The 13,765-nt window shown below is 48.0% G+C and overlaps 3 protein-coding genes across 3 annotated transcripts; 2 read left to right on the top strand and 1 right to left on the bottom strand.

Annotated features, from left to right (window-relative positions):
• Window positions 1–6,148: 6,148 nt before the first annotated feature.
• On the top strand, window positions 6,149–6,501 carry TREMEDRAFT_60363 (uncharacterized protein; the record flags this gene model as incomplete). Its single annotated transcript, XM_007002731.1, has 2 exons — window positions 6,149–6,198; window positions 6,243–6,501. The coding sequence occupies 2 exons, from the start codon at window positions 6,149–6,151 to the stop codon at window positions 6,499–6,501; spliced, it is 309 nt and encodes a 102-aa protein (XP_007002793.1).
• A 1,344-nt stretch (window positions 6,502–7,845) lies between these two features.
• TREMEDRAFT_73303 (uncharacterized protein) lies at window positions 7,846–10,292 on the bottom strand. Its single transcript, XM_007003066.1, has 6 exons — window positions 9,947–10,292; window positions 9,770–9,896; window positions 9,517–9,722; window positions 9,272–9,468; window positions 8,054–9,227; window positions 7,846–8,006 (listed from the first exon to the last, which is right to left on the bottom strand). The coding sequence occupies exons 1-6, from the start codon at window positions 10,247–10,249 to the stop codon at window positions 7,917–7,919; spliced, it is 2,097 nt and encodes a 698-aa protein (XP_007003128.1). The 5' UTR covers window positions 10,250–10,292; the 3' UTR covers window positions 7,846–7,916.
• A 172-nt stretch (window positions 10,293–10,464) lies between these two features.
• On the top strand, window positions 10,465–12,853 carry TREMEDRAFT_28261 (uncharacterized protein; the record flags this gene model as incomplete). Its single annotated transcript, XM_007002387.1, has 8 exons — window positions 10,465–10,744; window positions 10,782–10,901; window positions 10,947–11,074; window positions 11,121–11,735; window positions 11,784–12,044; window positions 12,095–12,297; window positions 12,349–12,463; window positions 12,563–12,853. 8 exons carry the CDS (start codon window positions 10,465–10,467, stop codon window positions 12,851–12,853), a joined length of 2,013 nt encoding a protein of 670 aa, XP_007002449.1.
• Window positions 12,854–13,765: the final 912 nt, after the last annotated feature.

Below are 13,765 nucleotides of genomic sequence, written 5' to 3'. Positions count from 1 at the left end.
CCTAGCCCATCGAAAATTTCCTTCGCTTCTTCCTTCGACTTCGTGGCTAATACCAGATCATCGACATAGGCTAGCAGTATTGCTGCTCCCTTTCCTTCGATTTTCCCTTCTGGTCTGTAGTAAAGACCCCAATCTGATTCGATTCTTGAAAAACCTAGGTGAGATAATCCTTCGCCGAGTTCTATCCACCATGTCCTGCCAGATTGCTTTAAACCGTAAAGAGACTTAACTAACTTCAAGGTATTACATCCAGGCTTCGGTTTTATCCCCTTGGGATACTTCATGTAAATTTCTACATCGAGTTTACCGTTTAAATACGCCCCTTCGACATCGGCCTGACGAATTTCGAGATCTTCGGTGGCCGCTATAGTCAAGAGTATTCGTAACGACCCCGATCTACCGACAGGTGCGAATGTCTCTTCGTAGTCGACACCTGGTACCTGTGAGAATCCTTGAGCTACTAGTCTGGATTTATACTTTAGTAAGTTTCCTTCTGAATCTGTCTTCACTTTGAATACCCATTTACATCCAATGGCTTTACGGCCCGGTGGTAACACCGTTTCCACCCATGTTTCTTTAGATTCGATGTTAGATATCTCTTTCTCCATGGATTCCAGCCACTTCTCACCATCTGGGCCGTTTACTGCTTCTTCAGGAGAGATAGGATCAATGAGAGAAGTATCACTTTCGATACCTGCGATAGAGGCGAGTGAGACTAACTTATTAGGCTCGCGACCAAAGTCTAGGAACGAGTCTGTTAGGCCTGCAAAACGGTGGGGGGGTCGAATAATTCGTCCGTGACGTGTCGTCAGGATCCCCTCATCCCCATCATTTCTTCCTTCCTCATCATTTCTCTCATTTTCGACGATATCGTTCTCATAGATCCAATTTCCTCCCCAAATGCCCTGTCCTCGTCGTCTTTCAGTAGGTTGTGGGCCTGTATTAGGTGAGTTGTCTCTATCGACATCATTTCCTTGTTCATTATCGATATTTTCCTGTTCGCCACTTTCTGAGCGGTCGTCAGGGAAAATTTCTTCGTTGACGACGGGGTCTAGGTCCACTTCGATGGCGTCAAGAGGGGTTTGGATGACATCTGGCGACTCTCTAGTAGCCACCATTCGTCCTGTCGAGCGACGAACGTCTCGTGAGTGTTCGATTCGTCCCGATCCGTCCATTCTAACGATCCAACCGCTCACACCCTCATCCTGACCTAGTATAATGGCTGACGAACCCCTAGGTATCGTGAAGTTTGACTTCAGCCTTATCTCTCTTGGTATCTGAACGAAACATCGTTCACCAAATCTCCACACGCTATCTAAGTTCGTGTCTCTTCCTGTGAGTGATGTCCAGCCTGATTTACCACTGACACCAATCGAGGTTTTCATAATTATAATGGCGGCGTATCTGACAGCATAGGACCAATATTCGTTCGGTAGTCCTGAGTCGAATAACATCGTTGATACCATCCCCTTCAAGGTACGTATCATTCTTTCCGCCACTCCATTTAATTCTGGTGTGTATCTTGGTGTGATGTAGTGGTTGATCCCTGCTGATAGGTAGAATTCCCTCATATCGAGGCTATCGAATTCACCTCCCCCATCAGACCTAATCACCCTCACCCTTTCACCAAGCTGTTTCTCTAATTTCGAGATACACTGTCGAACAATATCTGACGATTCGTTCTTCGTCGTTATCGGTACGGCGAACACAATTCGACTCGCCCTTTCTACACCAACGAAGAAATATCGTTCACCTTTTATCGCCGGACCGAACGGGCCAGCAATATCGACATCCATTCCTACTCCTTCACCATCTCCTTTTAACATTGGTGCTTCTTTATTCTTCGGTAGACGTGTTATCTTGGCCTGCATACAGGCGGGACATTTATCGGTTGTAAAGGGATCGTTCTTGTAAGTGTCCCAGTCCTTCTTCAATAGTCCCTGTCTACCTAGACTCTTTAGTTTATCTACACCTATATGTCCGAGTCGCTGATGCTCAGATTCAAGTGGTGAAGTCGCCTTCGGTGTCGATATCACGATCATCGCGGCAGACATCGCTCTGCCAAATCGTACCGACCATAGTGAGTCATGTTTCCTCAAACCTAGTTTCTCTTTACCTTTACCTATCCATCCACCACTGCTGCTTAGATTCGCCTTCCATCCCCATGAGAGTAACTTCGAGAGGGATAGAAGACTTATCTTCGCTGTGGGGACGTGATGTACATCTTTCAGTACCATTTTCTGTCCTGAATCTAGTTCGAGGTTAATGTCACCTGTTTCCCAAGCCGTCATTGACTTGCCAGATGCTAGTCCGAACACTCTCGGCTCCACTAGTCTTTTAATATTCGTCATTATCGACCTGTGAGGAGTTATGTGGTGAGTAGCACCACTGTCCACTACCCAGGTGGGGATTACACGAGTGTGGCTTACATCATTAGACTCTGTAGCTAATCCCACCCACTCATTATCCTTATCCTCAACCCACGGGTTTTCAATTTCTTCGGGCCATACGATGTTACTCGTGTACCCTTCGTCATCATCGAACCACGATTCTGTCGACATGGCCATCCCGGCCCACGCCTCGTGTTCACCATCCAATGACGAATACATCAAGGAGGTTTTGGAGTTATCCTTGGACTGGTTCTCATCCTTCGAGACCGTATGTCCTTTCTTATTATTCTTATTATTATTATTATTCCTCCATTTCTTTTTACCTCCATCCTTTCCATCTGCGTTTTCCTTCCTGTTCGTATCCTCTCTTTTAGGTTTACGACAGTACTTCGCTAGATGTCCTACAGTGTCACAGTTATAACACTTTCTGGTTTCTTTTCTGGGCTGACCATCAGAGATATTATCTCGGTTCACCCTCATTCCTTTATTTCCTTCGACGAACATCGCGAATCCCTTCCTATTGGTTCTACCAACAGGGCGCGCTTTACGTCTCGCCGTTTCTTTATTGAAGATCGATAAGACCTTTTCCCAAGTTCTTTCCTCTGCTATGAGGGATGTTACTTCGATCTGAATGATCCTGTAGGATGGTGCTAGAATGGTATTGAGGAATAACCCAGCTCGTTCCTGTGAGTCAAACTTCAACCCTACCAATCTCGCTTCGGACATCGTCTTCGAGAAATCCTCTACATGCTTGGCCATTTCTTCGGCCGTCGCATCGTCCCTTAAGTCATAGCTAAACAACGCTTGACGGACATTCCTTTGATTCTCGATCGTCGCTGTTACATGCAGGGCTATGCAGTAGTCCCACATTTCTTTAGCTGACATCTTCTCAGATATATCAAGCATCACAGCATCCGACACTGTTCCCTTGATCATCCCCTGCGCTTTATTCTCCCTCGCTTGCCACTTTTCCCATTCCTTCCACTCTTCTCCAGTAATCCTTCTACCAGCCACTTGCCCTTCGACGGGCGTGGTAGGAGGTACTGATCCCGCCCTCTCAGCTGCCGATCTAACCCCTACGCGACCAGGTTCGGTATCATTACCTGTGACGATATTCCACACGTCACCTATCTGTAGATACACCTCGATCGACTTCCTCCACGGAGCATACGATGCTGGATCGTGGGATAACTTTGGGTGGTTCTCAAGAGAGATCTTAGACGACACAGAGGTCATTATGAGGAGAGTAGAAATGGGAACTTGCCTTTGTTATGTTATACACAGAGGTATGTGGTCTTCCGACTGTTAATCTGTTAACGCTTATAATTAGATGATAATACAGAGGGGAAAAAGAGCATGCATCAATTCTACATGTCTCTATACTTATCACATTCCACTCACACGCATAAAACCAGAGACGATCGAATAAAGTTCAGAGGATAAGTTGAACGGAGAAATATTCGACGGAAGGGGTAATTCTAACGGCGGTTCGGCCGTCCCGGCCCGATTCTATCGGCTAACAATCCCGTCAGTCACGTTTTTCCCAAGCCGTCTTGAGCCAGTGGGCAAGATTGAGAGGATACACGACACGGCCAATGTCACGAACTACGTCGTGACACCTCGATTACTCCACCAACAATGACCCTCCTTTGGCCATCAAAACCCCATCACGCCTTAACCTCTTTACTCTACACGTAACTCAGGACTTCTGACACCAAGTACGGCGAAGTTAGACGGAGTTAGGCTAAGTAGGGACAATGGGAGCAGAAGTACGGCGAAGTTAGACGGAGTTAGGCTGAGTAGGGACAATGGGAGCAGAAGTGCGGCGATGTTAGGCTAAGTAGGGACAATGGGAGCAGAAGTGCGGCGATGTTAGGCGGAGTTAGGCTAAGTAGGGACAATGGGAGCAGAAGTGCGGCGATGTTAGGCGGAGTTAGTCGAAGGAGGAAGAGGATGGCCGAGGGCTCGGGGAAGTTGGACGAAGTGCGTTGAAGTACGTCAAAGCGCGAGAGGGTTGGATGAACGTCTAGGAGGAGTAGATAATATTAGCTGAGAAGATCGCTGAAGTTCTTCAGCGATCCTTGATTGTTGTCAGTAGTAAAAGACAAATAGAGATAGCTATACATCGAGATACATCGCCATCAATAGAACAAAGCCTTAGTTAGAGTAACTACGCCGAAGTACGCCGTAGTTACACTCCTTTCGACGTCTGCGCCCTCCTGGTTGGGTGAGACATCGACTCAGAAGTGTGAAGTTAGCCGAGGTTCGTCGACCGTCGGTCTATAAGGAAGAAGTTGCTCGACGGCCGTGACAGCCAAGTAGTCAGGAAGGCATTGACATTTCAAGTCACAATGGGAGCATCATCGTAGGAAAGTGAGTTTTACGTCTACTTCTACGCAGATTCTCATTCATGATTTATCTCAAGAAATCTCCGAATGTGTGTCTTGTGATAGATCGTGTACTATGATCTTGGGTGAAGAATGACCGGGGCTGACAATTAGTCCAAGAACTGTGTGTGAGACAATCCAATTTACTGTTGTCTCAGGGATTCTCGTTGCATTTTTTGCGACTGCGGCTGTATGGGCAGTGGAGATCGTAGTCTGTACATTCGCTGAACCTCCTGGCCCAAGTATTTGTCAGACCCCTTCGGAATCTTAGCATGTGGAGGAGAGCTTGAATGGATTCAGCTCTTCCTGTCATATCATTTGGCCTCACGGCGGGAGTTGGATACATGAGAGGTTGGGTTCATCCCTGCTGTAGCTCTCTTCATATCAAAGTGATGACGGAACATCCCTTCATTGCCTCCTTGACAGATGAAAACAATGATGCAGGTGGTTTGAAGGAGTTTTGACATGAAAAGTCGGACCAGTACTCGGCAGTGGTCAGGAAGAGACTAGGCGCCATAAGGGTATCACCGAAATGTGTGTGTCCCCGGTAAATGTCCAGTAGGCAGTAAGGACGATGAGCATTCACCCGCATTCGTTGATCAACCTTACTTGGTGGACCAAGTGGATGGACTACCACGGGTTACGTGAGGGTGAACCATCTCCTCCCGTGAGGTCCACTATTCCTCATCTCGTATTCATACCGTGAAGGTTTCAGACCTTCTACCAGAGTATAAGAATCTACCTCATGACATCAATCTAGATTATCACATGGGGACAGCAGTCCCAATCAGGAATTCATACTGTTGTGATTGTCAACTGGTAGTGAGATTTGGACTTCAAACCCCTCTAGTCATGACAAAGACCGTGATGTTCCAGGAAATTCGAGCAGACCCCATAAGGATAGACCTAGACCCCCTTGCCTTCTAGGACTTCTAATGTCTATAAATTCTACCCTGCTTATGACATAATAAGTGAATTGGTGGCCTTCCAATCAAATTGAGTCTCAGAATCAAGCAGGCCATATCATCATCTGTAGTTGATGTAATCAACTTCATCTCTCTCTGCTTCTCCATCGCTTCTAGAGAAAACCAAGAAGACGTCCTGACAATGAGTACTTCGGATAACGATTCCACTAGTGGATATCCATCATCGCCTCCTCCAACCTACCAGGAGGCAAGCGGTGGAGCAGGTGTAGAGACTTCTAACACGCCCCAAGACCAATCAGCAATAATCCCGCTCACAAGCTTTCAACGGTCATCGGGAGTACCTCACCCTGGGGTTGTCTCTTCCTTCATATCACGGGTCAGAGAGTGGTTCACGAGACCACTATCATCCACAAGAACAGTTCCGATTCTACCTGATAGCATCGTGATGCCAGGAGATACTGTCACTTTTGTGCCAGATCAGATTCAAAGGCCAATGTGAGTTGATGTTTTGAAATACAATTAATTGCTGACAGAGACAGCAGGGATAATCACGTTTCTGAGCGTAAATACTTGAGCTGTCTCTGGGTATGTCTACTTGTCACCACAATGACTCTCGTCGGAGCCGCCGTTGAATACAATGGGTTGTTGAGGGATGACTCGAATGTGGGGCGAATGCTCTCTCAATCAACTCGACACTCTTTCAATCCAGTTTCAATTCCTAAATCCCATGGACCTGTTGACAATGAAGATGAACCATTTTGGAAAGAGGATGAGATTTCCAAGATTGGACAGCTGTGAGAGGGAAAGCTGAGTTAGATGGCTCTAATGAGTAATGAGAGTTTTGTGTAGGCGGAGAACATGCATTCACATTTTGAATGGAACCGGCTCTTAGTCATGAAAATGTTGAAAAGATCACTTGACTCACTTGGCTGATAACTAATGATTATTACATAGTCAGTGCCAAAGTATCGTTTGAATCTATGTTACTAATAAAACTCCTGTTGTATGAGGAACGAAACGTTTACTAATTCCGGAGGAAGTGAACGTTGGAGAAGCTCGGTACTCGCCCATCGAGATCCGTGTCCCACATCTCGGATCATGACCCGAGCTTGTCAAGCATGAGCTGCTATCTCTCACGCTTAGAATAAGACAACATGCTTTCCCCGCTTGAAACCCATAGTGATATAAGACGTGGAAGGCGTGGAAGGTGGATTAGAGATTGACTCGGAGACTCAAAATCTACCTCTGATGTCATGATTTCCCAGATATTGGCCTTCTTCCTGCTCCACTAGGAAACATATGTAATTCAACCCACTGAGCAGACCCATTCCCCTCTCTCTTTCTCTTTCGACAAATCACCACCACAAGTTCAACCACTAGTTTAACCATTCATGTCGTCAAATAAGTCTCAACGGGGCCCGATCCGAGATGTCGAACAAGGTATGGGGACCAATGTGACCCTACCGGGGTCGTTGGCCCGATTAACCTCTCCAGGTGACGATGACTCCCTTCCTGGTGTAATGACACCCCTCAGTTCAAGGATATCACAGGATAGCAAGATTGTTGATGATCCCACTTTACATATAGATCCCGAGACTGGAATATCGTCAGGCTTTATCTCAACTTATGGTGCGATCAGGCAGGATAGTAACAGACCTCGTACCACTGCAACTGCATCAAGGTGAGACATACAGTAGCTTCCTTCTCTCACCCCTCTTTTCAACTGAGCCCTGGATCAATGACTGTTGTATCACTGTTTCTTCATAATTTTGACAGAGCTAATGGTCAGATCCAACACCTCTGGTCACGCATGCTTGATGTTCATGGGTCTGCTCTATTTTTTGGCTGTGGCAGCCAGTTCGAATTTCCCACAAGATCATCAGTCCCGCTCTGTCCAATCTACAATGATCCGAACCGTGGATCCTACCGCAAACAAGGGCTCGGTCAATGATACAGTCCTGAGCGCTGATGGTGACACTTGAGAAAGGTTTCAATATCTTATGTTGTTCGAGCACTCATAGTATATCACCTGTGGTATGAATGCTCTTGCTTCAGAGGATTCCTGGTCAGAGTGCAAGTCGACATTTCTCCATTTAGCTCAGTTGTCAGAGAAGTGATCAGTGCCAGGATAGACAATTCAGTATGAGAATGTGGGGTACATGTCAAGAAACCGTAGCGTACCTCTCAAACATATTGTTTGGCCCACTCGCTACTCATCCCTTCTTTCCTCCGACAGAGCCCCAGAAACTGACTTTCTCTACACCTTGCACCAGCTGATCCACGTTTCCCAACCACATACCCAGCTACATTGTCAGCACTGTTCTTTCACGAGCAATGAGAATGGACTGACAAGTTTCTTCTTTTCTTCAACAGACTTCACACCTGGGCCCTTGTTCTTCTCATGAGGCAAATTTTTCTCCACCTTATCTACTGAGAGTGACGGTCGACCCCCTGAGGATACACGTTTGGTCATACCCAGAGGCGTCAAAGCGGGAGATGAAGTTGATGGTGGTAGACCGCGAGTGAGTTCAGCGGGAAAAGCCCGATGAGGTTTCGAAGAAGGCGATCGGGTTAAAGCCGAGGGATTTGGAGGAGGGGCCAGGCCACGAGATGGAGTAGGTGCTGGTAAGGGTGGGGCCTCTTCCGCATGAGCGGCAAGTGATGACATGTGTGATTGAGTCCGAGAGTATCGAATCTTTGGCGTTCGTGGTTGAGGAGTTTCCGGGACTGTGATCGTCGGTGTGGTAGATTGCGGTGGTTCTCTCGTACCACGATGTATGGAGCTGGGACGGCGATGAGACGGTTTTGCTTCAGAGTCTGAAACTACCAGAGAGGGTTGTGTGGTCGATCTGGTGATGGGCGTCGGTGCCGCAGAGGGGGTAGGCGTGGTGGACGATGATGAGGTAGGTGTGGATGATGCAAAGGGATCGGTGAACGAAGGTGCATGTGAGGCAAGCCGAATGGCGGTGGCGCTTCGCTTCATTCCACCCTGCCCTGACGGCAGACCAAAGCCTAGACCTGCATCCATGTTGTCTGCCGTTGAAGATCGTCTCCAATCCCTCGCCGGCTGCGACTTTCTGGATGAAGCGACGATTGTCGTATCTGGACTGGTTTCGGCGAGTGAGGACAGGCGTTTGGTAGAGGGACTGGCAGGTACTCGGGGGGAGGCAGGCACTGTGGGCAGACTGGGAGTGGTAGAGCCGGATACGCGTCTAGTTGTGGATGGTGTGAGGTAACCGAGATTGGGCTGAGGTGGTTTGCGAGGTGTCATAGGGACGAAAGGAATGTCTATATCGGGGTAATGGATTTTGGCGGCTAGGTTATCTGAGGGAATCACGTGCGCTGCCGGAGAAGGAGATACCATGCGGGCTGAGCTGTCGGATTCGGTGGAGGAGAGAGGGGATGGAGGGAAGAGAGTGGACTCGGCTGACGAGGATGAGGAAGTGGATCCAGTGGACGTCGCTCGTTGAGGGGAATTTTGCTCGGGAAGGAGGTAGAAATATAGGAATTCGATACACTTCATACTGAGTTATTAGTCGAAGACTGTATTAGTCTGATGGGGACTCACCGGACATCCTTAGCCACGCCTGTACCCTTCAGAACCCTGACTACCGCCTCAAGCCCACTCAATCTCTCGAACTCTCTGGCATTTGTCGGTGAATCGACCAGCACACAACAAAGCAGTTCCAGGATGTTATAGACTATGGGTCGTTCGTTGTCCTTGGGGATTTGGGCTCGTAGTAAGAGTGATAAATCGATTGTTATCTGAGAAGGGTGAGCTTGTTCAAGTATTAGTTGGTCCAGCATACTCACCTCGAGTACCCAACTCTCAGCCACAGCAAGCTTTGCCTTTCGGCTCAGCAAGCATAAGCCTTGCAGTATGACAACGATGATGGATAACTCCGGCACCAGCAGTGCCCCGAGTTCATCGCCTGGAGAAAGAGACGAATGAGTGCTATTCGCCCGAATGGCAAGAGCTTCAGCGTGACGACTCATCAGGGCCAAAAGGGGATCGTGAACTAGATCACCGTCAGACCGGTATAATCTTTGGTTGAAGGATACTCACTATGAGCGCCGACCAAATCTTCCAATGAAGGTCTCTTCCCCTCGTCTGCACAGCTGGCCACCAAAGTCTTTTCAAGGTGCTTTAATGCAGATAATCGTCTTCTTTCTGAACTTCTCAAAGATCGAACCTGTGAGGTGTCAGCTTCTGAGCATACAGTTTGTTTTCGAATCAACTTACGTCATTGAGCCAACCTCGCACATCCTCCATTCTGACCACCGACTGCTCAGAGTTCTTAAGAATCTGAGGCTTGTTTCCCACTTCTGTTTCTGCTCGAGAATACCGGCGGTCTGTCAAGCCGGGGAGCTGTGACATGTGAGCAGACGCCCCATTTGATTCTGGGACTGCTGGCAGACCCGAGGGGCGTACTCGATGCCTCGACGGTCGACTCTGTGATGATAAGTCATGCTTCGAGCTAGAGCTAGCTAGGACGTTCAAGGCTGAGGTAGACTGTGACTTTCTATGACCTTGAGGACGAGACATGATGGGACAAGTGGGAGATACAGTAAGTAGGGTGTTGGATGCGGTGAAAAGGGTTGGATGATGAAAGAGAAAACAGTCGCGTTTGGCTTGAGGGTGAGCCACGTGGCGTTTCCACCTCCCAAACCTTATCACTCCCTTCCACCTCAATCTGGTGAAATCTATCCCATCCGTATATGTCAGTAGTTGTGCATCGCCAATCGTTTCTCCTGTGCACCATGTCGTCCCTCTATCCCTCTTTGCGGTCAGCAGTGACCGATGTCGTCAATGACGTATCATCCGGTAGATTCACTTCCATCTCTCCCCCATTCCCTTCGGCTCTGACACCCATCCCAAGGGATCAACTAGTGGATCGACTGCAATCTGTCTGGTCGTCTTTGTCAGCCAATGGTGACGCTCAACAATCGTCCAGCTCTAGACATGTAGATCTACTGAGAAGTACGTTGGAGCTGGTGGGCAAAGATGTGGTCATTCAACCCATCGTCTCGGGCGAGGTCGGTTTCAATTTCATTTGTCGTCCGTCTGACTGATCAAGTGCAGCTCGAACCACAGCCAGATGCGTCAGATGAGCAGACTTGTCGTTTTCAAACCGCTTTGCAGGATCGTCTCGATATCATATTGACTCTCTATGAAGTCGCAGCTGAGTCATTGTCCGGTAAGCTTCCCTCCTAAGTAATAGACGTCAAACTCACTTTAGCAGGCGTGCAGGCTTTAGAGCCAGGGGCGATTTTCATACCATTGCTCGAAGAATTGGTCGAACTGATCCCTGTGGAGACATGGAGAGACTTGTGGGCATATGTCGAAACTCGTGCGAAGAGGTTTACCAAAGTTCGTCTCGTATCGCTTCACTGAACTTACCGCTAATGTTTCGTAGGACATGCCTGCATCTAGAGGCAAGGCACTTCCTCTTTTGCGAATCATCAACTCGTTCCTTCGGTTTCTTCCTCGCACACCTGAAGATCTCATTTTCCGTGGTCGGGTCCATCAATTCGCCAGCTCGGTCATCAGTGTTGCGGATAAGAGTGCTATCAACATGCGTGGCGACTATAACGATATCAAAACGACCTGGGATGAATCGGACACTTCTCAGTCATCCACCCTAAATGCTTCAGCGGAAAAGGAAGAGGATGGGGATGTCAAGATGCAATCGGATGTCAAAGAAGAAGTGAAAGCTAGTACAGAGACAGAGTTCTACTCTACCTTGTGGTCCTTACAGCATTACTTTGCATATCCCCCGTCCCTCGATGGACCTGCTGTACAATCGAATCCCGGGGAACCTGCGCGAACACCATTCGAGACCTTCAAAGCCAAGACAGAGTTCGTTCTGCCCAAGCTATTTGAACAGACGCAAAAGGAAAAGGAGATGATGGGGAAAGACGCAGAGGTCATCAGCAGGAAGAGGAAACGGTCTGAAGGACAGTCGGACGCTTCGGCAAGGGGTTTCTTTCATCCACGATTTCTTACTGGCAAGAGATTGTTTGATCATGAAGTGAGCGACCAGTCTTGAGTTGTTATGGTGTTCACCTTTGATGATTAGCTCACTGATTCCTCATTCCGTCGCCAAATCCTCGTTCAGTATTTCATCCTCTTCCAATTTTTACTCAACCTCACCCCCTCTACGGCCGCAAAGCAAGCTTTCACCGGTGGAATGCCCAAAACTTTCATCGTCGATCAGGAAAACGAAGACTGGATCAAGTCCAAAGTTGCTGAAATCAAGGAAGAGCTACGGAAGATGATTCCTGATGGACCGATGTTTGAAGAGACTGTACTGTCCATCATAACACGTGAACGATATTACGTGAGCTCGGATGTCGCGGCTTGTCTTGGGAAATGACTGACAATCTGCAGGCTCAATGGAAAAATGACAGTTGCCCTGAAGGTGTTTTCGAGGTCCCTCCTCTAGACAAGGCTGTCGCAAAAAAAGCGGCTGAGCAGTGGCGGAAGAGATCGGCCCCGCCCTCCCAATACCCTTACAAGCTTGGCTCACGGTCTCTGTCACGACTATGGAATAGGGGTTTCACAGGGATAGATCAACTGAAGGGGTGGAGAAGGTCAGCCTTACCCTATCTCTAAAGCTTTTACAGTGCGCTGATGCCTGTCAGCCCTGCCACTGCAGTCAGTCTAGACGAGGAGATCAAACGTATTGAAGCCGATGATGAGGATGACAAAGCAATGGGCAAGGAACCCTCTGCGGAGGAAGCGGCACTGAATAAGGACGTGCGTTTTTCACGTTTGATCACACATTTCTCATTACATATGCTCCTGCTGTCCTTTCTCGCCTTCGTCCGTTGTCGGAATACGGGGCTGACGTCGTAGCGGAAGACTCGCCTGACCTGGCGAGGACTTCGACAAGCTTCACGAACAGATCTACGACATTTTTCTGCGTTAGCACAGAAACGCGATCTCCATATCCTGGTGGATCTCGTCAATGAGCAGAACGAACGGATGGCCGTGGCGACGGCTACGGACGCTAATGAGGCTACGGAAGTGGGAACGGACGATGAAGCTGTGGACGTGAAGGTTGGCAGTAGTGAACCGCCTGGAATGGTGATGGAGGTTGAGAGTAAGGTCAAGCTTGAATCTGAAGCTCAAGCTGCAGATCCGTAGGGGTTCTGTCATCATACGCATCTGCTTCATGCGACATGCATCTTGCTCCCTGGATCGTGACAAAGCAAAAGAAGCATCTAGAGAGGACCGGACCGGAACCGGGGAATTATGATCCGGCTTGCAATTGACGCCAACACCAACAAGGTGCCAAAATCACAAATCACAGATCACAGAGCATGTTGCATGTTGCACCGCTCGCTTCCACATTCACGGACCTAGGGTCTAAAGCCTATCAGTCCGCTTCAGCCAGCTAAGGTATCCTCCGTCTTTCCAAAGCTACCCTTGCCCCTTCTCCCTCAATGCCTTCCAAAGTCATTTCACGTGTGGTGCCTTCTTACTAATCAAATCTCCGTCGCGTACATATTTGAAACATCCTTCGCATCTTCGAGACATGGAAAAAGAAACTCCTTCCATTTCTGACCCACGACCCTCCTTTGTCATTCTTGGCGTTGGACGGTAGACAATGTCCATTCCGTATTCAGTGTCTCATCTTTCTTAACCTTTCAACTAACACTTTTCCGACTAGAACTAGCGAGGTATATCGAATGATCAATGTGGTTTTTGAAATATTTGTTTTTACTACCTTTCGTTCTGTTTTCAACTGCTAGTCCAATCCCACTAGGTGAGTTCCAACTTATACACTTAACGACGCATACTCCATTTCCCTTGTCTTGTTGAAGAGCACAGCCTCATTCTTTCTTCCAAGTCGATTGGGATAAATCATGCAGACTTGTACATAGTACTACTAGTGTTTCATGGAGTACGCAGTACACCAGTAGTAGTAGTAGTGTTTAAGAGTAGTGGTAAGTAGCACGAATAAAAAGCTGATGAATAGATTGGAATAAACCAACTGAATCAGATATTCCTTCCCCATTATCATTACAGCATCATTATGTTCTTTTCGCTTCTCAT

Source organism: Tremella mesenterica, assembly GCF_000271645.1.
Source record: "Tremella mesenterica DSM 1558 unplaced genomic scaffold TREMEscaffold_2, whole genome shotgun sequence".
In the NCBI taxonomy this organism is placed as follows: domain Eukaryota; kingdom Fungi; phylum Basidiomycota; class Tremellomycetes; order Tremellales; family Tremellaceae; genus Tremella; species Tremella mesenterica.
The sequence above is the reverse complement of the archived record's forward strand: the minus strand, read 5'-3'. Positions and strand labels throughout refer to the sequence as shown.